The following is a 24,776-nucleotide window of genomic DNA, read 5'->3' on the forward strand; positions in this document are numbered from 1 at the left end:
GCGCTCTGCTAACAACACCCAGATAATGTGAGCACCACGCAAGACACAAACTATCTTATTTATACAGATAAAAGGGTGAGAACTTAACAAGATAACAAAGGAAGCAGAATCAGATAAGTTTACCTGGGCTAGGCATGCATATCTTATTTCCTATTACCGATCGTCTGTTAATGTTTCGCCATTAGCACCATTGTTTATGCCTAATGTTTCTTTTCCTGGCACCTGTATTTCAACATTTCTTATTTCTGCTTAAAGGTACATACAACATTTCTTTAATCCATTCTTATTTTTACAATATAATTCATTTTATTTTCACATGACCTTGCTGGTTAGGAGTTCGCTTCACTACAGAGCCAATGTAAGGAGTTCAAACTCCCCCTCCCTAAGCAAGACCTGACCCCCGCAGTTCGTCCTCGGCAGTGATGGGGAGAGGGGAGAATCGGTTTTTAAAGGGAGCTGGGGAGTTTTCTGACAGCCAAAGTCACATGTTGGGTGAGCCCAGGCCCTGCAGCCAGAGTGAAGGAAATTCTGGCTGCAGCAGCCTTAGTCCTCTCTTGCTCTGTGGATTGGGGCTGTGAGAAGTGACACTGGCTCCGCTTGTGGCCTGCAGTTCAGCCTGAGACTCTACGCCAACAACCCCTGCCCACCCTTCTTGGGCTGACTGCCGCCTCTACGTATTGGTGCCGTATTTAAGCACCAGGCCTGGGATACCTGCTCAGCACCTGGCTGGGTTCTGCCTAGTGAGCAGCTGGCAGGGTCAGCCTCTGACAGAACTAATGCCCGTGATGCGCGGGAGGGGTTGGACTGCACACTCCAGCCCTGGGATGTGTTTCCTCAGCACCTGGCTCTGTTTCCTCAGCTCTGGCGCAGCCCTTTGGGGCATGATCAGCTGTTGAAGGCAGGGAGGCTCAGAGCTAGAATTTCATATCCCCATGAGCATAGCTGGGGCTGAGACGGGGTGGGGGGTCAGCTGCTCTGTGCGTGCAGGAGCTCTCGGAGCTGCCACTTGCCGGGGGCTGGCAGCAATCCTTGGGAGAGATGGTTAGTGCTGGGTCTGCAACACGACTTCCTGGCATACGCCAGGCTGGGTTCTGCAGAGTTAGCACCAAATAAGGCTCGGCTCAACCCCCAGCCTCGCCCTTGGCTGGGGCTGCTCAGAGTCCCTGCCGGCGGCACCGCAGCTCTGGAGGGAGTAGGGGGAAAGTCTCCTCCAGCAGCCGGGTCTCCCATGGGAGGTTGTTTCCCTCCCTCTTGTGGAGTCCACCCCCTCCCTGCTGGCCACTGCCCCCAGCCTGCCAGGAACCACTCACTTCTGACTCCCAGACCCTGCTGACCAGCCATGGCTCCTGCCCAGGCCAGGATGGCAACACCTCATGGGGCAAGGAGGTTCACACTATTGCTGGGGAGAGGATACCCCAGAACCAGCCCCGAGGGTTTTCTCCCTGCTCCTACACTCTCCAGGTCACTCCAACTGGGTTCTGGCTCCCAGCCACCGTGCGATGTGGCTGCTGCCCCCTGCCCCTAGAACCCCTCCCCGATTTCCCCCCGTCCCTTCTCCCAGCCCAGCACTACCTCTCAGCTGGGACTTACAGCAGGGCGGGCGGTCCAAGCCTCCTGCTCTTCTCCGGCTTCACTTGTCCATCATGTATCCCAGGGGAGGCAGGCAGGGCTGGTTATTTAAGAGCATGCAGAGCACCAGCCACCATTTGTATTTCTGTCCTTCAAGGTGCTCCCCGCCCCCAATCCATCTGGGCAGAGAAGAGGAAGGAGCTGGGTGGAGAGTCAGTCCCCAAAATTACTGAGCCCAACAGCTGTGGGACGGGTGTTGGGTTCTCAGGGCCTCGCTGCAGGGTCGTGGAGATGATGTTTTATAAACATGCTCCTGGAAGACCAATAAGCTGCTTCTACTGCACAACCACTTCCTAGGGGAATCCAAAGGGACTAGGTTTCATTTGGGACCCCTTCCAGAAAGCAGCTAAGGAGAGAGGTGCTACAGCTGCCTTGGGAACACGTACTTCCAACAGATTCTCTGCCACCCAACTGGGAAAAGTCTCCATGTGTGTCAAAGACAGGACAGCTTACAGTCCGAAACATCAAATTCCTGGAAGCTGAGTGAGAAGTTTGAAAGCACCCCTTGGGGAAACTACTCTGATTACCAGACAATGGCAGGATTAACTGCCTCAAGTACCATGTCACTAATCCAGCATGCCAGGGACATCACAGCGTGCAAAGGCAAACCCGGTGGTTTACGAGCAGCTGTTTTGCTTGACCTAGATACAGAATTCTAGTTTTGCCTGGGAGGGGAAGGAACACGAGATTCTTTGAAACCGCTGCAGCTTTAAGCACCAGAGAGGCAAAGGGCTCCTCAGATTTTCAGCCTTCAGTAAAATGTGGCAGCCCTTACAGAGACAAGCAAGAAACTGCCTGGAGACACAGAATGGCTCCCCTGAAGTCACAAACCTTTGCTGACCTGTCACCACCTGCTGGTGAAGGAAGCAGCACACCATTCACTGCTCCTGGTCTGGCCACACAAACGCGCTTGGCAGCTTCACTGAGTCAAGACAGCACTCGCCAGATGTTCTGGCTCCCTCGAAAGTACTCCAATGACCCAGCTTTGCAGGGCAAAGCTGAGGGGGGTTTTTTGTTTCTTTTTTTGGGGTGCGTGCACGTGCGACAGCCTCCGAACTCAAAGAATGGGAGGAGATGGACGAATGACTCGGCTGAACCGAAGCCTGTGGGCTGCACTTCCACACACGCATCTTTTTTGGATTTTTTTTTTAAAGCTGCAGTTCCAAAGGAATGTGTTGGGGGAAGTTCTGGGTTATACAGGCAGTCAGACGAGATTCTAAGGCCAGAAGGGATGGTTGTGCTCTATGACCCTTGCTTGCTGACATCCCCCAGTTCAGAGTCCAAAAGGGAAGAGTTCAAAGGGAGGCTCAAAGCACTGTTGAAAACCAGTCAGGCTATCCAGTACCTTAGAGCACCTTCAGACATTGCCACTATTTGCATCTCTCTGATCCCCCGCTCATTATGAATGGACTTACAGTCTGTATTCAGTGCTCCTTAGCATGTGGCTTGGGATACCCAATGACAGCTGGCTGAGCTTTTCTGGTAGTTCCACCTGTGTATTTATACAACCCAATTACCTCATGGGGCTTCCTCACCCAACGGGAAGAGACAGAAAGCAGGGAGGAAAAACTATTAAACTGTTCCACAAAATACCGAGCCATATAAAGTGCAATGATACCACTGAGGCTAAAAAAATTCAAGGTTCACATCAGGGTGGCTGCGTGTTTAGTGGCCTAAACACCATGACTGTGGATGTGATAGACCTCAACCTCGAAGCACTGGATGTAGGCAAAGGGAGTGCTGAAGACAGCTCTAAATCAACAGAGAATCAGGCTAAAGACAACTGTTAATGTGTTAAGGAACCAAAAAGGACTGATTTGTTATTTAACAGCCCTGCTGCTAACAAGACGGAGGGAGAGAGTTGGGGTGGTTTTTTTGGACATTTCCACTGGCTGGTAAATTGTATTACCCCATTTCCCAGACTGACTCAAGGGGTGGGGGGGGGTCAACCCCTTCCCCCAGCAGGTTTAGTGGAACTGAAATTTACAGGGCTGATAACTTCCTTATTTGTTCTGATCTATAGCAGCTGGGATGACCTCCCAACTCCAGGGGAAGAAGTGGCTAATTATTGTCTCTCCACCACCACAAAATGTTGCAACTGCTACAAAATAAAGGGAGTTTCACACCTCTGAACAGGGACTGGGAATTGCTTACAAATTAGTGTCTGGAATCCAGAGGCGATACCCTAGCAGATAAATTAAAGGGTAAGTCAAACACATTGGTCATTTGTGAGTGTCCTAAACAGAGATCAAACTTTCAGGTTTACTATCTTCTCCCACCACCTCTAATTCTGTTTTTATTAAAGGAGTGATTTCCTCAGATGCATCTTCCTCCCTTCCCTCTGGAGAGTGTTTGTCAAAATCTCATTGTGTATGATCAAGAAGGAAGAAGAATCTGTACACAATGATTAGCCCTGATATTTTAATGGAAATACTGCACTACAGTCAAGTTTACAACATTTGTATAGAAATCATCACATGGATAGGTGGCCAAGGATCACATTACAGAATTCAAAAAGCAATTTAAAAGTAAAAAGAAATCTTTGCTATTGCACAGGCTGGGATCAGAGCTTGGAGCTCAGAAGTCAGACATCGGGAGGAATGAAAGCTGTAGGTGAAAACCCTGCTGCAGGAGGAGATCTCCTTGTTTTATTGGGGTTTTTTCCTGGGTACCTTGAACAACAGGAATCCCGCCATGTTAACCCCATTCCGCTTAAACAACATGCAGGCACAGATTCTTGGACAGAACACCCACAAAGCAGCAGCAGCTGTTACTTCCAAGCTGGTAAAGTCTAAATTATCCAGACTTCCACTTCCAGATCAGCTTTAACATACATTGAAAAGAAACACCTGAGGGTTGGGTGAGGCGCAGGGGAGTGTCAGTAAAACCTTTGAAATGGAAGAGGACACAATAAAACCCCCTTCCTGGAACAGAGTTCAGAAGAGGACTTGGAAAAGCAGCAAAGCTGCATTCACAGCTCTCCAGCTGAGACAACGGAAGCTGTTCGGGCACAACTGGCAGCATTGTTTTGTGCAAGGAAAAGATGCCTCCTTTGAGGAGGAGAGACAGTGCAGTTGGGTCTGTCGTGGCTTACGAGGTCCATGCCAACTTGTCTGAAAACCAAAATCTTCCAATGCTTAAATATATGCCAGAACTAAACTTCTATGCTTAAAAATATATATATATATCCCTTTGTGGATTTCACTAGTGAAATGCGTCACACAGCCTACCCGCCTTGCCCCCCACACACACACACACTAATGAAATACTGGTTTGGTACTTAGGATGTTTTCTCCAATACTGAGAGGGAAAATACATAAGCACAATCAACCCCAGCTAGGTAGCTCAGCAACACTTCCCAAAAGCGAAGGTTCTCTGAGCTGGAAGACCAGGTGGATAAAAATTACCCACCCAAAAAAATAATTAAAAAAATTAAAAGTTATATAATATATATTTATATATCTTAACAGGCTGCTTAGAACATGGTCATGTTCACCACAAAACACACACATTGCTTCCGCCTTCTCCCCTCAGATTGTGAAGCCAATAATAAAATGGTCAAATGTCCCCTCTCCGCACTGCAAACTGCATGCTGCATGGTGCCTTTCAGAACAGGAACAGGGCCGTGGGTGAGCGAGTGTCTTCCTCAATAAGAACCAAGACGTATTTTTATTTACAAAAAAGAGAAAAGTTTCCCCACAAAAACACTACAATGATAACTCCCTTTGGTAAAAAGTGTAATAAATGGCTCCATAGGTCTGTTTGTAGGTACTAACTCTCAAGCCACCTGGTACTATGGTACACAAGAAGCTGGTACAGTTATGCTAGCACATCAAGCAAACTTCCTTTAATAAAAAAACAAAAAAAAATTGACAATATGTACATTTATTTACAAAAAGGAAGGGGAACATGTTAAAATTGTGTTGTTTCTGCTGTGTGTGCGTATGTGTGTGAAAAGCTGGTGCATGGCACTAGGAAAGACTAGTAAAGAAGCAGGTACAAAACAATCCAACTGGCACTAGAAAGGACAGACCAATCTGAACTGGCTGAATCAGGAGTCCAGCAGGGTGAAGGAGGGAGAAGTCGAGGGTCAGATCCAGGAAATGGTGTTCTCGACAGCTGGACTGCACAGATGGGTGACCCCGGGTGAGATCCTGACAAACCTGCAGCAGCCTAATAGAGGAGAATCCAGTTGTGATAGGCACCTCTGGGTTTCACGACGTATCTGAGCATGTAACTTTAAATGCACCACTCCGGTCAGGATGTATGCAACATCCAGTTCTCTTCCCTTGAAGCTCAGGCCATTGAGGAGTTAGTCTCAAAACTGCTGGTGCGTACGAGCTAGCTGCATTTCTCTAGGATCACTCAGTTCTGAAAAGGGTCCTTCCCTCCACAGTGCACGCTGAAGTCAGAGGCCTGTTGGCAACAGTTCCAGCTTAGGTTTGTAGAGATTCGTTTTCCTAAACCGAATTCCGCTGGTGACAGACTGTACCAGCTTCGCACTAGTCAACTGGCCATGTTACGGAGATACACAGTGAAGGGAGAAAGGCATCTTCCTCGTTTCCTTGATACACACACACACATACACACACTACGTGATCTTCCCTCACTCAGGGACTTTACGGCGGCTTGAATATTGTGCCGTATTTGACACGGTACTTATTAATGCTCACAAAGTGCAGGGTCTCTGTATCACAGGTAGTGGTACAGGGCACCAAACCCTCCAACCCTTCTCCCATTAGCCACTTGTTTGTCTCAGCTGCCATTTCCCGGGTCACATGCTCCTTGGTCCATCTGTCCACCCAGGCTTGGAACCGCTGGTGCAGCCGCTTGCTCACTCTTTCATGGGACTACAGAAACGAGAGAGACAAAAAAATAAAAGGCTACAGCCACCAACATTCAGGATCACAAAACGCTTAAAAAGTGAAAACAAATCCACTTCCCTAGGCCAACAGATCTGGGATGTTTGGCTCTGCCGGGGAACTGGCAATACAAACACTGACCTTGCCGACTGACCAAGGGAAAGCCTCAGTAAATTGGAGGCAGTGTCTGAACAAGCAGGCACAGCCATCTTTATTCCCCAACTGGAAATCCCCAAAAGCCTCGTGTTCATGAAAATTAAGTCTGTGAAATCAAGTGCTCAGAAGTCAAACATTTGATGATTTTTGAATTTGAACTAGGAACTATAATGTTAACTCTGCCACAGTGTATATCCTGTATATTTTATTACATGGATTCAACACTGTGTTAATGAGCAAAACAGGGACACACAAAAATACATGGGCATCAGAACAGAATTAAATACTCAATAGAAGTAACCTCCAGAAGTTTGACGTGACTGCTTGATTATAACCCTAATGCTGCAATAATGCTAAGCTTCTCCTATCTTTTCCCCGATTAATGGCAGTATCAGATGATGCAAGACTGTAGTCAGCCTTCAATGCAGGTGTTTATTAAAAAACAATACAGAAACAGTCTCACGTGCATGCAAGAATTCCAGCAGGATTAGAAGAGAAGGATGCTGAGATGGATAGATTTGTTCCCAACCTCTCACAGCACATGCGTGCATGCACACGGCACCCCACTAAAATAAAGTTATTTTGAGACTGAAACAGAGCCTAAGAAATTGCAAACCAAAAAGGAATCTCAGTAAAGTTATGAGTAATTTATAAAGGGTTAGTTGAAGTTTAACACCGACTTAATCACAGTGGTCAGTCCCAGTAACTACTATACATATTCCCATAGCTGTGCTATTCTGTTACAACCAGAACTTCTGAGTCCTGGGAAAATATGCTTTGTGACATTTCCAGGGTGGACTGATTTAAATCAGCTTTTCCATTTGTATTTCAGCTATTTTTTTAAAGTAAGATACACTCATTAGTTGATATAACCATTAAAACTCTTTGACTTACAACTAAATAGACACTTTACGGTAGATTCGGTACATCTGTTTGCTACCTAGAAGTGTACACCACAACTATATACATTTAAGCAATTATATAGCTTAATAGTTTCAGATTCTTATTAACCAAACACTTTTAGTATGTTAGAAAATGGTCAATGATATATTGCTTATTTACTAGATAATTAACTTTTTGCTCAGATTTTGTGTCAATCTGCTTTAGAATGGTAACTGGAATTTAAACAAACAAAGCAGTATATAAAATATATTTGTATTAGACAAGACAACCTTAAATGTTATAGACACAAACTTCTCTTATCAAAAGATGCTTCACATTGACAATTAAATAATTTAGAGGGATTAACTGTAGTCAGTGAATTAAACTGATCATTTCAGGTTGGTCTGGGAAAATTTTCAAATATGCCTAAGTGAAAGTAACTGGGGCTTAAATTTCCAGTCTCGCCTATGTCTCTTGAAAAGAAGACAATCTCCTAAATTACCTAGGCTAACCAACAGTACCATATTTTTGAAACTTGACCTCAAAAGTTAGATGCCTTCCCTGACTCTTTCTTTATATAGAAAAGAAGCCTTTAATTCAAAGTGGGATTGGGGTTTTGTTTTTGTTTTTTAAGAGGGGGTCATGGATTCAGCATATTTATTTGTTATTTAAATGTCTTATATTAATCTTCTAAGTTTAGGCCTCAACATATTTTGTATTAAATTCTGATTTCATTTTAAACTGGTTCATTTTTAAAAAGAAAAACTTATAAGTAACAAAAAAATTTTAAAAGGAATTTTATTTCATTAAAAAAAAAAGTCTTCCAATTTTTATCCACCCTGGACCTTTCTGTAATTATGACATCACTGCGGCTATCCTAGTCACAGACCCAGCGCTTTCAAGCAGCTGGTACATTCGTTTGCAGTGCTCCCCTGCCCGGGAGCAACCCTAGACTCTCACTCTCAGTGACTGCAGGGACAAGGCACAGCTTCTTGATGAGATGAGCTTGGAGGGCCATGTCAGAACACGTGCCAGCATTTCAGTTCTTTGCTATCCCCCTTTTTAGGCCCACCACGACAAGGGGGTTAGCAACCAATGTGAGGTGCCCCTAGGCAAGAAACCAATGAGTAAAGGGATGCTAAAAGCTGCCTACTCTAACAGGAGAGTTTGGGAAATGGAGGGGGAGGAAAGGGAGGGTTACATCTCAGGAGCATTCAGAGGAAGTTTACAGAGTTCAGTGGACGAAACCGTGTCATGTCCCGTCCTCAAAGCAATAGGAAGAGTGTTAAATGTTACAGGAGAACAACCCCCCCTCCCACCCCAGAAACGTTCTCTGACTCTCCCCAGACGCCCTTTGGGAGCAAGAAGTTCAGGGAAACACCAGCTGTTCGTCCCATTCCCTTCACTCAACTCCTACCTGCTGAGCACGCAGCAGAAGAGCGGTCCTCCTGTACATGTAATCCTCCGATTTGATCACGTATACCATCTTATAGGAGTTCAGTTTGAATTTACACTCCAGCTTGTCCAAGCTCTCCACATTCTCCATGGACTTCTTACTGTTTCCCTCCTTCCCTTCCTTCTCCTGCTGCTCCCGACCACACTGACACTTACGGATCTGCCTCAGGTTCCTGTAAACCAGAGAATCCCTGCTGGGATTAGTTCTCCTCCTCTGCCCACTAGGCTGGACGTATCTGGTGGCTCCAGGCCAGCCCTTCGGAACCCAAAGTATTGCTCAGAGTGGAATGGTCACAAATTAAAGTCCTTTAGGCTCATGTGCCTACCATGAGCCAGCCCACTGATCTCAGCTGTTTACAGAGAGTGGGGGCCTTTCACAGCTATTTCGCAACCAACTCCCTGCTAGTGAAAAGCACTGACTCAGCACCTCCTGCACTCAGCTAGACGGCTTCTGTAAGCAAAGACATGATTGAAAAAAAAGAAAAAAAAAGGGGGGGGGAGGGGGGCTTGTGACTCCCCAAACCTCTGACCTCCCTGCTGCCTGTGGCCTATGCCCTCTCTCAGTCACTGGAGAGCAGGAGCCCAGGGTGGGCTCTTGGAATAAGCAGCAGCACTGTGTCTCTATATGCTACTCCCAGGTTAACGTCTTCTAAAGTGGCCGAGTACTAAAAACAAACGAGACTGCAACAGCCAACACTGTGACGGAGTAAGATCTTTCTCCCTCTGCTGACATGGGTACTTCTGGCCTGTGTGTCACTTTTCACAGCCACAGCTTGTTCACTCACCTTGGCAGGAAAACCGGCTCCTGGGCCAGGTGTTCCCGAAGTTCGGGAGAGGTAGAATCTGAGCTGACGTACCGCTCTACGTAGTCTGACCAACGCTGAAATTGGGCACAGAACACAAGGGGTTAACCAACATCTGCCAAATCAAACAATTCAAACCCAACTCTGATGGGTCTCACCCACTTGTTTAGGGTCTAACTGATCTCCACATTTGGGCTCAGGAAAGAATTTTCCCCTCAGGTAAGATTGGCAGGGGTTTTGCCTTCTCTGCAGCATGGGGCATAGATCACTTGCTCAACTAGTGCAAATGGAGGATTCTCTGTAACCTGAAGTCTTTAAATCAGCCAGAGGTTAGAGGCCTACTACAGGATGGGGACAGGTGAGGTTCTGTGGCCAGAAATGTGAAGGTCAGACTAGATGATCATGAGGGTCCCTTCTGGTCTTAAAGTCTACGAGTCAGTGAGATGATCACAATGGTTCCGTCTAGCTTTGGAATTGATGCATCTCTGCAGCCATTTCTAGCAACCTCCCAACAATCCTCCCCATCCCCACTGCTCAAACTAATCCTTCACATGCACGGTCTCTTCCAGTCTCACAGGGCTCCTGGGGCCACGGAGTCTCCACCTGCAGGGAAGGTGGGGGAGGGGTCCTCTGCTTGCCAGACTCTGATTGTGTAACGACATGGTTGCGGCTTGTTTTCTCTGGGTATTGACAAATGGCATAATGCAGACTGGCTGGGTGCAGCAGGGCCATGGCCCAGGGCACTATGGGCATCCTTCCTCCTACCAGCCTCGGTGGAAGCAGGATGCGCAGGGGAGGAAAACGGATTGGGTCCCATTTGTTATTATCAACACCAAGAGCACCACCTATTAATATGGAGTCCCCAGTGCCTCTAGGGCTTGTAACAAAACCAACCCACAACCAAACCTGCTGAGGAGTCAGATCAGAAAGCAGGAACACCACCTTTTAAAACCCACCGGACAGAGGGTGTTACAATGAACCCAACCCACTTGGCAGGAAAAGCCTCTAAGTACAAATCACTCCTCACCTGCATAGTATCTCATGGCATCCTCCACAACCAGCTGGATACGACTGCCCGGCAACACGTCATGGAACTGATTCAGGAGCAGCAGCCTGAGCACGAGGGACCGAGGCAAGAACCAGAAGACAGCTATGGATTAGTATCACTATGAATAACTATGCCACCCTCATTCTAGAGGACAAAGCCCTTTGTATCTTGCTGACGGCTGATGGGGACTGCAACAGCTAGGCAGGTCTCACATGCACATGGTAACTGTGGCCTTCTGGCTTCAGGTCACCACTTTCATTCCATCCATCAAAAACGTGAGTTCTGCCGGATCCTGCTCTGCTGCTATTGGAGACAAGAGAGAGTGCAGCTGGCTCGAAGGCCCTGCGGTCTCTTAGCAGTCACCTGAACCAGGTATTCCTAGTCTTTTTTCTGGGAGGATTCCCTGGGCACAGGTTTGGGAATTCACAGAAACAAATATACTTGTTCCTTCAATTCCCTGCTTTGGCAGCAACCTTGGGCATTGGTGGCATCTCAGTGTCTCCTGGTCTCTGCCTGTGGAACACAACAGTTCAGCCTCCTGAGGACCAGAGGGGTATTTCTAATAGCCTGTGATAGACAGGCAACTGACATACTTGTCCAATGAATTCTTCTAAATCAGTCTGTTGAGAGACTGTCTGGGGTTTGGTCTAAGCTATAAATGAACGAGGCTACTTTTTGGTTTGCTACTTAATATATTGTTTGTTACTATCTCATCTAATGAAAACACTGTGTCCGCTTGCTTTTTATATACCTGAGTGTGCTTAACGCTAGAGCCCTGCAAATCTGCAGTTATCCACTTTATATCCGCAGATATCTGCATCCGCAGATGCGGTTGCATTGTTTACCATCTTTGCAGATTGCAGACTGGATGCTGGTCCAAATTTTTGTATGTGCGCAGAGCTCTACCAGTGAGGTAGGGTGCGGATGCAGATGCATATAAAAGGGAGAGTGGGGATTGCAGGTCAGATACAAGTTAATTATCACGGATGCAGATCCAAATTTCTGTATCGGCACAGGGCTCCAATTATCACTACAGCTTTATCCAATCAATGGTGGCACTCGGACGAACTACTTTACCTCCAGAGATGCTGCAGTTTGATGGAAGGATACTGGAAAGTATTTTTCTGGGTCAGAGCAAAACTACTCAGTACTTCAGCATCATGGAGTATCCGCTCGCACTCCCGATTCCCTTTCTTTATCTGATCCCAAAGTAGGTGAAAACAGGAAGAGCTTTATCAGAGGAGATTTTTGCCATCTGTTGCAAAACATTATATCAGGCATCGGGATGTAGACAGTATCTATCACTGGGGGGGAAAGGGATAGCTCAGTGGTTTGAGCATTGGCCTACTAAACCCAGGGTTGTGAGCTTAATGCTTGAGGGGGCCATTCAGGGAACTGGGGTAAAAGTCTGTCTGGGGATCAGTCCTGCTTTGAGCAGGGGGTTGAACTAGATGACCTCCTGAGATCCCTTCCAACCCTAATATTCTATTATATATTCACAAATAGAAATGAGATTCTCTTTTCCCTGAAGGTATCTTCTCCAGAGCCCCTCCCACTGTAACAGCAGAGATTTCAGTCGCTCAGAAATTAGCTAACTGTTCTGAAAGATGGTACTTCCCACAATGCTGTTAATTGATAGCAGCACCCAATGCTGCCGTGTCAGTTTTGGAAACAACAGGGTTTGGGTGGCAGCCTCTCTGTACCATGTTTACAGAGGTCAGGCAGAGAGACACACTCAACTGAGGGCTGAATGCCCCTTCCTACTACAGGGAAAACCACCAGTGGCTCAGCAATCAACCCGAGAGCCAATGAGCAGCTTTTGCTCATCTCTGGCTCAAACAACAGCATCCCTCTTGTTTTCAAACACAGTTCAAAGAGACCCTGTTAATAGTTTAAAGCTGAGACTTAAGGCCTGTAAAGAAGAAAACCTGAATTAACCAAAAGCAGTGCTAAAAACCCCAACCCACCAATGCTGTGCCAGTGCATGAGACCTAGAAAGTGGACCGACTAGAAACAGGGTGTGTCTACGCTGTAACAGAGCTTAAATAGAAATGGCGTTCAAAACGGACCATCTGCAAGAGTCTTGTCTACACTAGGGTTCAAGCCAATGGGAGTTTTCTGTTAATTTTCCTGGTGCAGTCAGAGCACCAATCATTGTAGCACATAGGGCTCTGTCCTAATAACTTATATTGGACTAACTGGGAAAATTACATGGGCTCAAAGCTTTAGAGAATCACAAGGTCTTTATCGGGTCCTACTATGGCGCTAAATTGCACCAATGATGGCACACCAAGGAGATGGATTCAGAGTGGAAGTCTTCCCTACTGGTCAGAGTTAACATTGATCTAGATAGTTTCCACCCACTGCCTTATCTCCCCTCCCATCCCGGGCAAGTGGTAACCTGGGCCTGGGTGGTATAAGTGTCGTTGTGTAGCTCCAGGAACAGTTCTCCTGTCCAGGTGAGCAACTGGGTCTTCTCCTTCTCCAGCATAGAGAAAAACCGGTCAGGTGTGGACATCTGAACCCTATGGGGGAGAAATGCAGATAGTAACAGGACAGGCTTAGCAGCTGCTGCACACTGCAGAGGGAACGAGGAGCCCTGTGGTTCCTTCCCTAGCATGAGTTGATGGATTGCAAGTGGGAAAGCAACAGCCCCAGCCGTGAATCATCAGCTCCCTCCAGCCCCACTCTCCAGAATGGTAGGACCAAAGGGGTTAGCAGAAATCTCTCAAGAGTCAGCAGTCAGCACTGAGCTCTGAAGGACAGATGAGGAGAGAGAGCAGAGCCTCCCCAGACCTGGGCAGCCCATCCGTATCTCTCATTCTCTTCAGCCTGTCCAGCATCTTCTGAGTCGGGCCACCTGCTCCGTCTCCAAACCCAAAGAGAGCAGCGCTGTGGTTCACATGGCCTTTGTCTTTGTTGTTGTTCATGGCTTTCAGCATCTAGAGAAGATTACGTATACACATGACACGTAGTGTCAGACCCTCACATAGTCAAGCCAAGGAGAGCCCTGCAGGCGTAAAGATCAGGCACTAGCTTGTTGTCTTCTCACCATGTTCATTCTCTTTTCAGCTCTGCCTCCTGGGACACATCCACCAGGGCCCAGGGAGACAGGAGAATCTGAGAGCCCTCCTGCAGTGACTCATCAGCTCCCCACTCCCCTGTGAATTTATCTTTAAAATGCAGCTGATTATAGAAACTCAAGGCTCTGACACATTGCATGGACAGACAAATCTGGGCTTTACTCCAAACATTTATATTATTATTTTTATAATTGGAGATATACCAATCTCCTAGAACTGGAAGGGACCTTGAAAGGTCATCGAGTCCAGCCCCCTGCCTTCACTAGCAGGACCAATTTTTGCCCCAGATCCCTAAGGGCCCCCTCAAGGATTGAACTCACAATCCTGGGTTTAGCAGGCCAATGCTCAAACCACTGAGCTATCCCTCCCCCCCAACATCTAAAGCCACCAGCTGCTTGTCCTATCACCTTTCCCCACCTACTCGCTATGTGGCACTCCCCTCCAACAGCCTTTGCTTACAGCCCAGATGGCGGTGACATTCCCTTGCAAGCTGGGTACACTGGGACCGAAAGACTGTAGGCAGATGGGTATGCTTCTATGTCATATCGCTCACCTCCTCCACTCGACCTTTTAGGTCATAGGAATTGCCAGGCGGGAAATGGGTCAGAACTTGGGAGCCATCAATGCCTTCCCAGAAAAAAGTGCTGTGCTGGAAGAGAGAAAAATGTCACCAAGGGGGAGTCTATTACAGCTTCACAGGGGGACACCGCAGGGACAGCCAGAATGGGGCGCACGAGTCCAGGGAGCTACTGAAAGGAAACTTCTGGTTGCCCACCATTAACTTTTCAAAGCTGTTGGCGTCATACTTCAGCACCTTACCATGATGTGATCAGTAGCCAAATCTTCTCTTGTCGTGGCTAATGAACTACCTGATCCCGTAAAGCTCTGGTGAGCTCTCTGAATGGGCCTGTCAAGGTTCCTTCCCCACTCTGAACTCTAGGGTACAGATGTGGGGACCTGCATGAGAACCTCTAAGCTTAACTACCAGCTTAGATCTGATTTTGCTGCCCACCACCCAAATTGTTCATGAGTTATTTGGGAAACTCTGTCTACCGCTCTCCCCAGAATATTTTCCTCCCAAGTACTATAACCCTTCCCTGAGTAGCCTTGAGAGACTTTTCCACCAAGTTCCTGGTGAACACCGATCCAAACCCTTGGATCTTAAAACAAGGAGAAATTAACCATTCCCCTTCCTTTGCCCCCCACCAATTCCTGGTGAGTCCAGATCCAACCTCCTTGGATCTTGAAACAAGGAAAAATCAATCAGGTTCTTAAAAAGAAGAGTTTTAATTAAAGAAAGAAAGGTAAAAATAATCTCTGTAAAATCAGGATGGAAAATAACTTTACAGGGTAATCAGATTCAAAGAGCCCAGAGGAATCCCCTCTAGCCTTAGGTTCAAAGTTACAGCAAACAGAGGTAAACCCCCTAGCAAAAGGAACATTTACAAGTTGAGAAAACAAAGATAAAACTAACACGCCTGGCCTGGCTGTTACTTACAAGTCTGAAATATGAGAGACTGGTTCAGAAAGATTTGGAGAGCATGGATTGATGTCTGGTCCCTCTTAGTCCCAAGAGCGAACAACCCCCAAAACAAAGAGCACACAAACAAAAGCCTTCCCCCCACCAAGATTTGAAAGTATCTTGTCCCCTTATTGGACCTTTGGGTCAGGTGTCAGCCAGGTTACCTGAGCTTCTTAACCCTTTACAGGTAAAGGGATTTTGGTGTCTCTGGCCAGGAGGGATTTTATAGTATTGTACACAGGAGGGCTGTTACCCTTCCCTTTATAGTTATGACAGGAGCGAGCCCACTGGACAGATTCCCATACACACGTGCACACCCCCCGCAGCAGGAAAGGCCAGCTCACCGGGAAGGCGTTCACCAGGCTCCAGCTGAGTTTCTGAGTGAGGAACCATCGTATCCCACAGCCACGCATCAACTGGGGCAGCTGGGCCGAGTATCTAAAGGTGTCTGGTAACCAGAACTGGGAGCAGAGAACAGAACGTGCGAGAGAGAGAGAGAGAGAGAAACACAATCCCATCACCTGCTCAGATGTCTCTCAGACAATGTAGCTGGGTGCACCTATCTCCACACATCTCTAGAGCAGAGATGGGAACAGGCCCAAATTCTGGATATCCCATATAGTCAGCCACGTATCACTGCGGCCCTAATGCCCTCCACAGGGCCCCTCAGCCTGGAGGAAATATTGCTAGGTAGTGGGTGCTATATGATATGGCCAAGTCCTATGTACTGGGGGGTAGGAAGAGGTACGCTGCACTAATATATCCGAGGCCCTAGCAGCCTCCAGCTGGAATTTCTTGTGGATGGTCCAGCCGTTCAGGCACTAGTTTAGGACTTGAGAGACCTGGAATAAAGTCCCTGCTCTGCCACAGACTTCATGTGTGAACTTGGACGAACCACTGGGCTGGTCTGTGCGTCGGTTTCCCCATCTATACAGTGAGAATAGCAGTCCTGGACCACGAGGAGCACATCGTCGGCGTACGCCGACAGGACCAGCCGCAGCTCCGGCTCCCGAAGCACCAACCCCGTCAGCCTCCTGCGGAGGAGACAGAGGAAGGGCTCGATCGCCAGGGCGTACAGCTGGCCCGAGAGGGGGCACCCCTGCCGCACTCCCCGCCCGAAGCTGACCGGCTCGGTCAGGGTCCAGTTGAGCCTGACCAGACACTCCGCGGAAGCGTACAGCACCTGGAGAAAACCCACAAACTGGGACCCGAAGCCTAACGCCTGCAGAGTGCCCAGGAGATACCCGTGGTCCACCCTGTCGAACGCCTTCTCCTGATCCAGGGACAGGAGGGCGAACGACAGACCATCCCTGCACCCAAGCTCCAAGAGATCCCGGACCAGATACAGGTTGTCGAAGATGCTACGGCCCGGGACGGTGTAGGTCTGGTCTGGGTGGATCACGTCCTCCAGCACGGCCCCCAGCCGCAGCGAGATGGCCTTGGCTACGATCTTGTAGTCCGTGCTGAGGAGCGAGACGGGACACCAATTCCGTAAGTCGCGGAGGTCCCCCTTCTTCGGCAGTAAGGCAAGCACGGCTCGCCTGCATGAGAGAGGGAGGACCCCGTTCCGCAAGGACTCGGCCCAGACGCTGACCAGGTCCGGGCCGAGGACGTCCCAGAACACGCGGTAGAACTCCACGGTCAGCCCGTCCATGCCCGGAGACTTGTTGGTGGGCATGCGGCGGAGGGCTTCCGAGAACTCGGCCAGAGAGAGAGGCAGCTCTAGCCGGTCCCGGTCGCCCGCGCTGACCATCGGGAGCCCGTCCCAGAGCACTCTGCAAGCGGCAGGATCGGTCGGATCCGAGGAGAAAAGGCGCGCGTAGAAGGTCCGGGCCCTCTCGCACATCTCCGGCGGATCCGTGAGGGGGGAGCCGTCCTCCGCCAGAAGGCAGGTGACGTGCTTCTTGGCCCCCCTCCTTTTCTCCAGGGCATAGAAGAAGCAGGAGCCGCGATCCATCTCCCGAAGGAGGCGGATGCGGGATCGAACAAAGGCGCCCCGGGCCCGATAGTCTTCGAGGACCCGGAGCTCCTCCCGCTTCTCCCGGCACGCTCCGCAAAGGGATGGATCCTCGGGGTTGGCAGCCAGACGCCTCTCCAGCTCTAAGACCTCCCGCTCCAACTGCCCTATCGCCGCATCCCTCCGTCGGCTGGCGCCCCGGGTGTAGTCACGGCAGAAGAGCCGGGCGCGCACCTTCCCCACATCCCACCACCGCCGCGCCGAGGGAAAGGCACGCCGCTGCCCTCGCCAGGCCAGCCAGAACTCCTGGAAGGACGCCACAAAGCCCCCATCCTCCAGCAAGCTGTTGTTAAAGTGCCAATAGGCCGGCCCCGGCCTCTCCGCACAGAGAGAGGCCGTCACGGTGACAAGGTGGTGGTCCGAAAATGGGGCCGGCCGGACACTGGAGGACTGGGCCCGTGAGAGATGGAACCGTGATAAATAGATGCGGTCCAACCGGGAGCGGCACGACCGATGGGCTTCCACCCGGACATAGGTGAACGTGGAGGCATCGTCCGGGTGGTGGTCGCGCCAGACGTCCACCAGGGAGTGCTGGGTGACAATCTCCCGGAGGACGTCCGCGGCGGCCGGGCTCTGCTCGGTCCCCGAGCGGTCCCGCTCCTCTAGGACGGTGTTGAAGTCCCCGCCCAGGACCAGGCACTCGCGAGGATCCAAGGAGCCGAGGAAGGCGGACGCCTGCTGGTAGAACTGCAGCCGCTCCGGGGCCGATGTCGGGGCATAGACGTTGACGAGGTTGACCACGAGCCCCTCCATGCGGACCCGGAGGTGCAGCAGGCGGCCCGGCACAGCCTCGGCGACCCCCAGCACCTCAAGCCGTAGGTCGGGGGAGAACAGGGTGGCCACTCCAGCCCGACGGGTTGTGAGATGGCTGAAGTAGACCCCGTCCCCCCACTCCAGCCGCCAGCTAGCTTCGGCGTCCGGATCCGTGTGGGTCTCCTGCAGGAAGACCACAGAGTACCCCCCCTCCCGAAGGAAGGAGAGCACCTGGCTCCTGCGGAAGCCCACCCTACAGCCCCGGGTGTTCAGTGTGGCAAAGGTGACGAGTGCCATGAGGAGGGCTGTGGGGGATCCTCGTCGGCAGGGGCGCTCACGGCCCCCGTTGGGCCGCGCAGCAAACCATGGCCCACCCCGAAGGTGAGCAAGGAGTCACGGAATTTGCGCACCCGATGGTAAGCCGCAGCACCCTGCTTCCCGGTCCTCTTTCCCTCCCCCATGAGGGCCCTCGTGGCTAGGAGGATTTTGTGGAAGTCCCCCCAGCGCTGGAGAGCAAGCGGGATCTTGTTGCGGGAGCCCCGGACGTCCTCCAGGAACTCCTGCAACTCCTCCCTCAGCGTATGGGGGGATGGGGCCTCTGGCGCAGCCCCGTGGCCTATTGGGACGGGCAAGCAAGGGGCGGACCCCGGCTCAGTGGGGGGCGGCGGAGGGAAGAGTGCAGCCCCTAGTGGGTCGGGACTGTGAAACTCAAAGGCCGCTCCCTGGGAGTCATCCTCCGGGAAAGGGAAGGAGACAGCTCCAGGGGCGGCAATAACATCGTGGGAGGTGGAGGGGGCAGGGCTGGGGTCAGGAGCAGGGGTGGGGGGAGGGACAGAGACGGGACCCTGGGCCGCAGGAGCTGAACCATCAGTAGGTGGCTCCGCGCGGCCAGGCACGGGGGTGTGAGGAGCAGGGAGGGGGTCCCCAATGACGCCGGGCTCGGGGTCAATGGCAGGCAGAGCAGCCTCGGCGCGGGGAGATGCAGAACCCTCAGGGGGGCCCCTGCCCGGGAAGGAACCCGATTGCCCCACGCCACTGAGGGACACCCCTGGTAGCCCTTCTCCCGGCCACGAGGCACCGGCCGTCGCCACAGCAGGCTCGGCGGCCAGCAGCAGGGTGCCGTCCGCAGCCGGGCAAGTCGAGGGGCCCAGGGGACCCTCGGAGGCGGGAGCGGATGCAACAGGAGGGACAGTGGAGCATGGGGATGGGGAAGCTGGGGTGAGGTCAGCTAGGTCGAGGCCCAGTAGCAGAGGGTCGTCCTCCCCCGGGGTGACCGGGGTCAGACCCAGGGCCTCGATCTCCGCGAAGATGGAGGGGAGCTCACCTCCCCCCACCCCGGGGTCCTCCCCACTCGCGCCCGAGGCGACGCTCACCTCGGGTATTGCAGGGGGTACAGGCGGCAAGGGAACAGGAGGGGCCGCAGCGGAGGCCTCCGCAGGGGGGACTGCGGAGGGGGGATGGTGGTACCTTCCGGTGCTGCCACGTCTTCCCTAGCCGTCATCGGCAGATGGGTCAACCCCTGGGGCACGGCGGAAGGCTCGGTGTCGGTGGCCTCCTTCCTGGTCTTGCGGGGGGCTTCCGCCTCAGGTGGCACGGGCGGAGCCCGAGCCTTCCGCTTGCCCCGCTTACCCTGTACCTGGGTCCAGCCCTCCATGGCATCGTCTTCGGGCTGGTCGACAGGGGTTGGGTTGGGGGGCAAGGATTCCTGTTCGGGGGCTTGGAGAGGCACTGGGGGGACAGTAGGAGAGAGGGAAGAGTCCCCCTGGGGAGAGCCCTCTCCCACGCCCGGCAGTACCCCTGCCGCACCCTCCTCCACAGGCCCCGCCAGAGTGCAAGCAGCAGAGGCAGGGCTCTCCCGCTCGTCTGGGCGCACTGGAGGACGGACCCCTGAGGCCCGAGCGGGAGCAATGATGGGCTGAGGAGGAGGAGAGGCGACTCTGGGCACCGGGCGGCCAGGGGCGCCGGCGATGACGGGGCCGGCACCCTGCCGGGGCTCGGGGGTCCCGGGCGCTCCCCCGTGCCGGGCCAAAGGGCAGTCCCTCCGAACGTGCCCCGTCGCCTGGCAGAGGTAACACCGGGCCTCCCCCGTCGAATAGTGCACCCGGTAATGGGCCCCCTGGTAGGGGACCAGGAAAGACCCCTCGAGCGCCTCTCCGCCACGTGCCGCCGGCGGCAGTTGAAGCTGCACCTGCCGGCGGAACGAGAGGATGTGACGGAGGGCGGGGTCCTTGCAGCCCAAGGGAAGAGGGCTCACCACGGAGATGGGCTTCCCCAGAGTAGAGAGGGCGGGTAACAGGGCGACATTGGGCAGGAAGGGAGGGACGGAGGTCAGGACCACTCGGACACCCAGGTCTTCCAGCGGCTCGAGGGGGACGAACACGCCCCCCACTGCCAGGCCCTTCTCCACCGCCTCCTGGGCAGCGGCCTCCGAGGCAAGGAAGAAAACCACCTTGCCGTACATTTTGGAGGCCGCCACGATGGCCGTGGGCCCCACCACCCTCGCCAGCGCCCGCACGTAGGTCTCCACGTGGGGCGAGGCGGGCACCAGGAGGCAACGGACGCCGTGCTTCCGGGTCAAGGTGGGGAAGGGGCCCCGGCCGCTGTAGATGGTAGCGGAGGCGGCGGTCGGGGGAGATGACGTAGCGGCGGGCGGGGGGGCCGCCGCCACCTGGGCGTACGCTCTGGGGGCCGAGGGAGGGGCACCCGCAGAGCTGGTGGAGGGGACAGCGGGGAGGGACGCCGCGGCCGGTGGCGGGGCCGCAGCAGCAGTGGCAGGCTCCGCCATGGAGGGCTTTGTCTTCCTAGCGGGGCCTTTTCCCTTCTTTTTGCCCTGGCCCTTTCCGCCGGCTGGGGGGGGTCCCCCAGAGGCGGAAGGGGCGAGGGACGTGGCAGCAGCAGAGGGCACCCCGTCGGTCGCCGCTGCCGGCGCCTCAGCGGGAGCAGCGGCAGGTGGTCCGGCAGCGGCGGGTGAGGTCGAGACTGGGGGGGTTTTGGGGGGAGCAGGCGGGGGCGGGGGGACAGGCGTTGTCCCAGGGGTCCCACCCGCCGCGTCTCCCGCCATGCTGAGTCGGGAGGGAGGGCAAACACCGGAGAAAGGGGGCGAGGGGGAAGAACAGGTCACCCACTCCTCCCCGCTAGGCTGTGGGCAGGGAGGAGGGTGCCAAACTGGGGGAGGGAGGGCAGAGACGGGGACTATTAAGGACTCGGGGGGGGGGTCAGTCACCGACACGAGGTCAAATTCCGGCTCCTCTAGCTGCACTAGGGGAGGGGAGGGGAAACAAGAGCAATGGGGGGTGCAGTGCAAGAAGGGCAACTTAAACAAGGGAGAGGCACAAGCGCACTGATGGGGCTATGGGCGCACGAGGTGAGGGGCTAATCAGGGTGAAGGGCCGCGGAGGGAGGGGAGCAACCAGGCTGGGAGTGGGGCAGAGGGACCAAGGGACTGGCTTCAGGGCTGGGGCAGGACAAACAAAGCTTCAAAGGGAGACGGGCGGGGCAGGCAAACAAACTGAAGCTGGGCGGGGGGGTGAGGGGGGAGGCTACTAGGGGCAATGCTAGGGGGCCTGTTGCAGAGGGGAAGGGGTCAGTCCAGGGGAAGGGGGGGGGTGCGTACACCCACAAGCACTTGTGCACAGTCAATGGCTGGCCGGCTGCTGCTGGAGGCCCAAACGGTGGCAATAGGGCGTGGCAGGCCAGGCTGAGTCCCAGAGGCAGGAACTGAGGCAGATGGTAAGGGACTGCAGGGGTGGTGGAGGGGGCAGCAGTGGTGGTGGGGGTAGGGGGGGGGACACAGATGGACCAGGGGGCAGGCTCCACGCCACACCCCCTGTGCCCCGCACAAACACAGTCTAAACCCCCACCACTAGAGCACAGTTAAAGAGTTACTCAGTCTTTGGTAGCCCCCTCCACAGTGGTCTTCAGAGTTCTGTGCACTCCCCAGCAGCCGGTGGTCTTTTCAGTCCTCTTCTCCCTCCTCCTCCAGGCTCCAGCAGCTCCCCAGGACAAACACAGCTCCAGCAGCAGTAGCAGCAGCAGCTCCTCCTTCTCTAGCAGCCCTGGTGGCTAGGCAGGAAGGAACCCCCACAGGTGGCAGCTGTAGTGGTGGTGGTGGTGGGGTCCTGGCTTCTCCCTCTAGAGGTGGGGGAGTGGGGGCTGGCCAGCAGGCCCCCCCACCCCTCACTCACTTGCTCAGCAGCAGTGGCGGCAGCAGCAGCAGTCCAGGGAAGGAGCACTCCAGCCAGCAGCAGTAGCAGCCCAGGAAGGGAGAAGGAGCTCCAGCCAGCAAGGCAGCTAGAGAAGGGGGAATGCTCCAGCCAGCAGGGCAGCCCAAGCAGACAGAGCAGGTCCTGTAGCAGGGTGGATTCCCTGCTCCGGGGTTTTAAGGGGTTTGAAAGCAGCTTGGCAGGGCTTGAGAGCTGCTGCTCTAAAAGCTGGGCTGATTGGGGAAGTAGCCGCAGCTGGGCCACACCCCAGTCAGGCCACAGCTGGCCCCTATAAAAGGCTGTGAGCCAGGAGCCCAGACAGACTCTCTCTCTCTAGAGGGAGATGGGCCTGGCTGCAGGGAACTGAGACAAGGTACCTAGGGTGAAGCAGGGCTGGGGAAAGGCTGAGGAGCTGGGGAAGCTTCAGCCTAGAAAGCCCCAGGCTGCGGCCTAGCACAGGGCAAAAGGTACTGGGGGTTGCAGGGGGCAACCTAGGGGTAGGCTAAGGCAGCAGGTCCAAACCCCCTTTGCCGATGATGAGTGCTGGCTACTGCAGTCTGCCCCAGCAAATGGGGGCTAGATAGAGACTGGGCAGTAGCCACTTCTGAGTTGAAGTGGGGATAGTAGGGTGGGGGTTCCCCTGGGAAGGGGAAACCAGGTTAAAGGGGCACTGGGGTCCTGGGAGGGACACGGGGGCCAGGAGAAGACAGGGGGATCACTGGCCTGCAGAGGGCGCGCCGAATGCTGGAAAGAGCTAATTCCCCAGAGTCACCAGCAGGAGGCGCTGCAGGGGTGAGTCTGGCCTGTCTACACAGACTTACTATACTTAATGCCCTTTTGTCAGAAATGGAGTTTTATCATCAATAGTATGCGGAAATTAAGGAATAAACAGAAGAACCACTCCTGCTAAAAGGAATGTCAGCTCTTAGTGGTTGTGGTGAAAACACAACACGGTATTTTTAAGCTCCCCTTCAAACAAGTGATGTGTTTTAATAAAACATGCACGTTGATTGTCCAACTATCCTGTTCCCATCTTGACTCCTAGAGAGTCAGAACCCATTATTCACTCCCCAGCTCTGAAGGGGGGTAAGAGAGATTCAACATTTTAAACTTGAAAACAGAGCTCGGCAAGATGGGCATGGAGCGCCTGGTGGACCACTGTTCCGCACCTTGTATATTCATATTAACGTGGGATGACTATACATTATGTATCAAAATGCTACCAACTCAGTGTTAATTTTTTCTTCTTAACCCTATATTCTGCACTCATATAAAAGACCACACAACAGGCAAGGCATTAGCGAATTGGACTGTTGAGTTAGAATGACGAACCGTCATTTTGCATGGTGTATGCACAACCTGTCAGGGTAGTAGGAAATAATTTACATTGTATTTTTCCACCAACCTTTTTAGCAGTCCAAGTAGAAAAGAGGCCAAGAACTGGCCTGTCTGTAGAGACTGGACTGCCCCTGCAGATTTTGTTGAAGCCCCTCCAGGAAAAAATGGTACGTGGAAATTCCAGCTCGGGTCTCTAATGCACATGGTGCAGCATGTAGTTATGAATCAGTGGTGTACATCCCTGACCTTTCATTAAAGCTGGGTATGAATTTCTTGCTTCTAATGGAACATCTGTGAACTAGTAGGCTAGCACAAGTTTGTGGACACAGAGTGTAGTTCGGTCTCCATGCCCATCCAACTCTTGAGCTCATATCACAAAGAAAGATGTCAGCTAGTTGCCAGATGTGATACATGTCACATAATAGCCAAAGGGAACACACCAAGTTATTTCAGAAAAGCCACTGATCAGCATAGGATATTTACAACTTCTTGTAAATGTCCCATAGCCAAGTGGTCAGGGCACTCACTAAAGAGATGGCAGATCCCTAGTCAAATCCCTTCTCTTCCTTAGGTGGGGGGGAAATTGAACTGGGGATTGCCACATTCCAGACAAGCACCCTAACCACTAGGCTAAAAGTTGAGGGAGATCCTCCTAGTCCCAAACCCTGACCCCTCCAGGCTTCTTGCCTAACACCAGGCGAGGGTTCACAGCTGAGAATCCCTAGCAAAGATGGGCATTTCTCTCCAGCCCAGACTTAGATTTTGAACTCCCCTGAAAGTGGGAGTTGGACACATCCCATCTCTTCAGCTTCCCCTATTGGCTAGTTTAAGAAGGGAGCCACCTTGCATGCTGGCTTTTGTGAATCTCTTTCTTAGATGCCAGGCTTCCTCCATTTATTGTATAGGAAGCGTGAGACCCTAACTCAGGCTTTGTGAATCCCACTGATTTGTCTTAGTGACTAAAAGTTAGGCATTTTGTTGCTGAGCAGCACAACACTGAATTTCCTTTGTAATTCTAGCCTTCAC

At 52.5% G+C, this 24,776-nt stretch overlaps 2 protein-coding genes across 9 annotated transcripts in view; one reads left to right on the top strand and one right to left on the bottom strand.

Moving 5' to 3' along the window:
* Positions 1–5,409, top strand: part of LOC123372632 (maestro heat-like repeat-containing protein family member 1) — a 33,840-nt gene extending 28,431 nt beyond the window's left edge. Inside the window, exons 23-24 of one of the 5 annotated variants that reach the window (XR_006580375.1) lie at positions 3,653–3,833; positions 3,935–5,404. Coding sequence is in view for 3 of the 5 variants with exons in the window: in XM_045020877.1 (XP_044876812.1) it covers positions 3,653–3,741 (89 nt within the window). In the remaining 2 variants the exon portion in view is untranslated. Of the gene's footprint in view, positions 1–3,652 lie in introns of all 5 variants that reach the window. The other 4 variants (XM_045020877.1, XM_045020878.1, XM_045020880.1 and 1 more) reach the window with 4 other exon arrangements.
* Positions 5,410–5,442: 33 nt separating this feature from the next.
* On the bottom strand, positions 5,443–16,375 carry LOC123372634 (alpha-mannosidase 2C1-like). Of its 4 annotated transcripts, none has more exons than XM_045020881.1 (8): positions 15,785–16,375; positions 14,472–14,567; positions 13,632–13,777; positions 13,237–13,360; positions 11,913–12,034; positions 10,815–10,900; positions 9,770–9,864; positions 5,443–6,479 (listed from the first exon to the last, which is right to left on the bottom strand). In XM_045020881.1, the coding sequence occupies exons 1-8, from the start codon at positions 15,956–15,958 to the stop codon at positions 6,249–6,251; spliced, it is 1,074 nt and encodes a 357-aa protein (XP_044876816.1). In that variant the 5' UTR covers positions 15,959–16,375; the 3' UTR covers positions 5,443–6,248. The 4 variants fall into 4 exon arrangements, with proteins under 4 accessions (XP_044876816.1, XP_044876819.1, XP_044876818.1 ...); XM_045020883.1 differs by lacking the exon at positions 5,443–6,479 and adding an exon at positions 8,994–9,157; XM_045020882.1 differs by lacking the exon at positions 5,443–6,479 and adding an exon at positions 8,994–9,175.
* Between the last annotated feature and the right edge of the window lie 8,401 nt (positions 16,376–24,776).

This window comes from Mauremys mutica, chromosome 6 (assembly GCF_020497125.1).
Source record: "Mauremys mutica isolate MM-2020 ecotype Southern chromosome 6, ASM2049712v1, whole genome shotgun sequence".
Classification (NCBI taxonomy): Eukaryota; Metazoa; Chordata; order Testudines; family Geoemydidae; genus Mauremys; species Mauremys mutica.